Consider the following 688-nt stretch of genomic DNA (forward strand, 5'->3'; position numbering starts at 1 on the left):
TTATAAAGCTTAAAGGGACTTTTAGCGTCTTCAGTAGTAGCGTATAGTCCTGTATAACTTTGGCTTGGAGAGTGGTGGGGACATTAATATGGCTAATTGGCCGGGTACAGCCAGCTATATTTACATTGTATTTGTGGAAAAAGTGGTGGGGACAAGGTACATAGGCTTATCATCCACACCTTAAATTACACCCATGGTTGTCAAAGATTACAGTACTGAAACATTAGCTAGTTTAGTCAAATAGATATGGGCAACAATTTAATCTGTGTAATAATACTTCTACTCTAATATTATAACAACAATATAATGTGTAGGTCTACTACGTGTATAAAGTATGCATTGCGATATATATTTATGAGGATGAAATTCTCAGTTATTGGAATATCAACAGTCTGGAACGGACGCACACCGGTGACATCATCAAAAGGGGCCACACTCCGGTGTCGTCATGGCGCACTCCTCTGGCCCCTCCCCTTCTAAAGGTTCTCACGCAGCCCCGCCCACTGTGGTGCGTAAGCAGCAGCAGCAGCTACGCAGTCGTCGTGTCGACCGCTCCGCCTCACCTATGGGCCGCGTCATCGTCATCAACGCACCAGAGGAAGGTAACTACAAGTGTGTGTGTGTGTGTGTGTTTGTGTTTGTGTTTGTGTGTGTGTGCGTGTGTGTGTGTGTGTGTGTGTGTGTGTGT

General features: G+C 44.8%; 1 protein-coding gene across 1 annotated transcript in view; it reads left to right on the forward strand.

The window, feature by feature from the left end:
• The first annotated feature begins 448 nt into the window (after positions 1–448).
• The window catches only part of LOC134467043 (PDZ domain-containing protein 7-like), a 26,569-nt gene continuing 26,329 nt past the window's right edge, over positions 449–688 (forward strand). Inside the window, exon 1 of the mRNA XM_063220967.1 lies at positions 449–602. Within this exon, the coding sequence (XP_063077037.1) occupies positions 449–602 (154 nt within the window). The remainder of the gene's footprint in view (positions 603–688) is intronic.

Source organism: Engraulis encrasicolus, chromosome 17 (genome assembly GCF_034702125.1).
Source record: "Engraulis encrasicolus isolate BLACKSEA-1 chromosome 17, IST_EnEncr_1.0, whole genome shotgun sequence".
Lineage (NCBI taxonomy): Eukaryota > Metazoa > Chordata > Actinopteri > Clupeiformes > Engraulidae > Engraulis > Engraulis encrasicolus.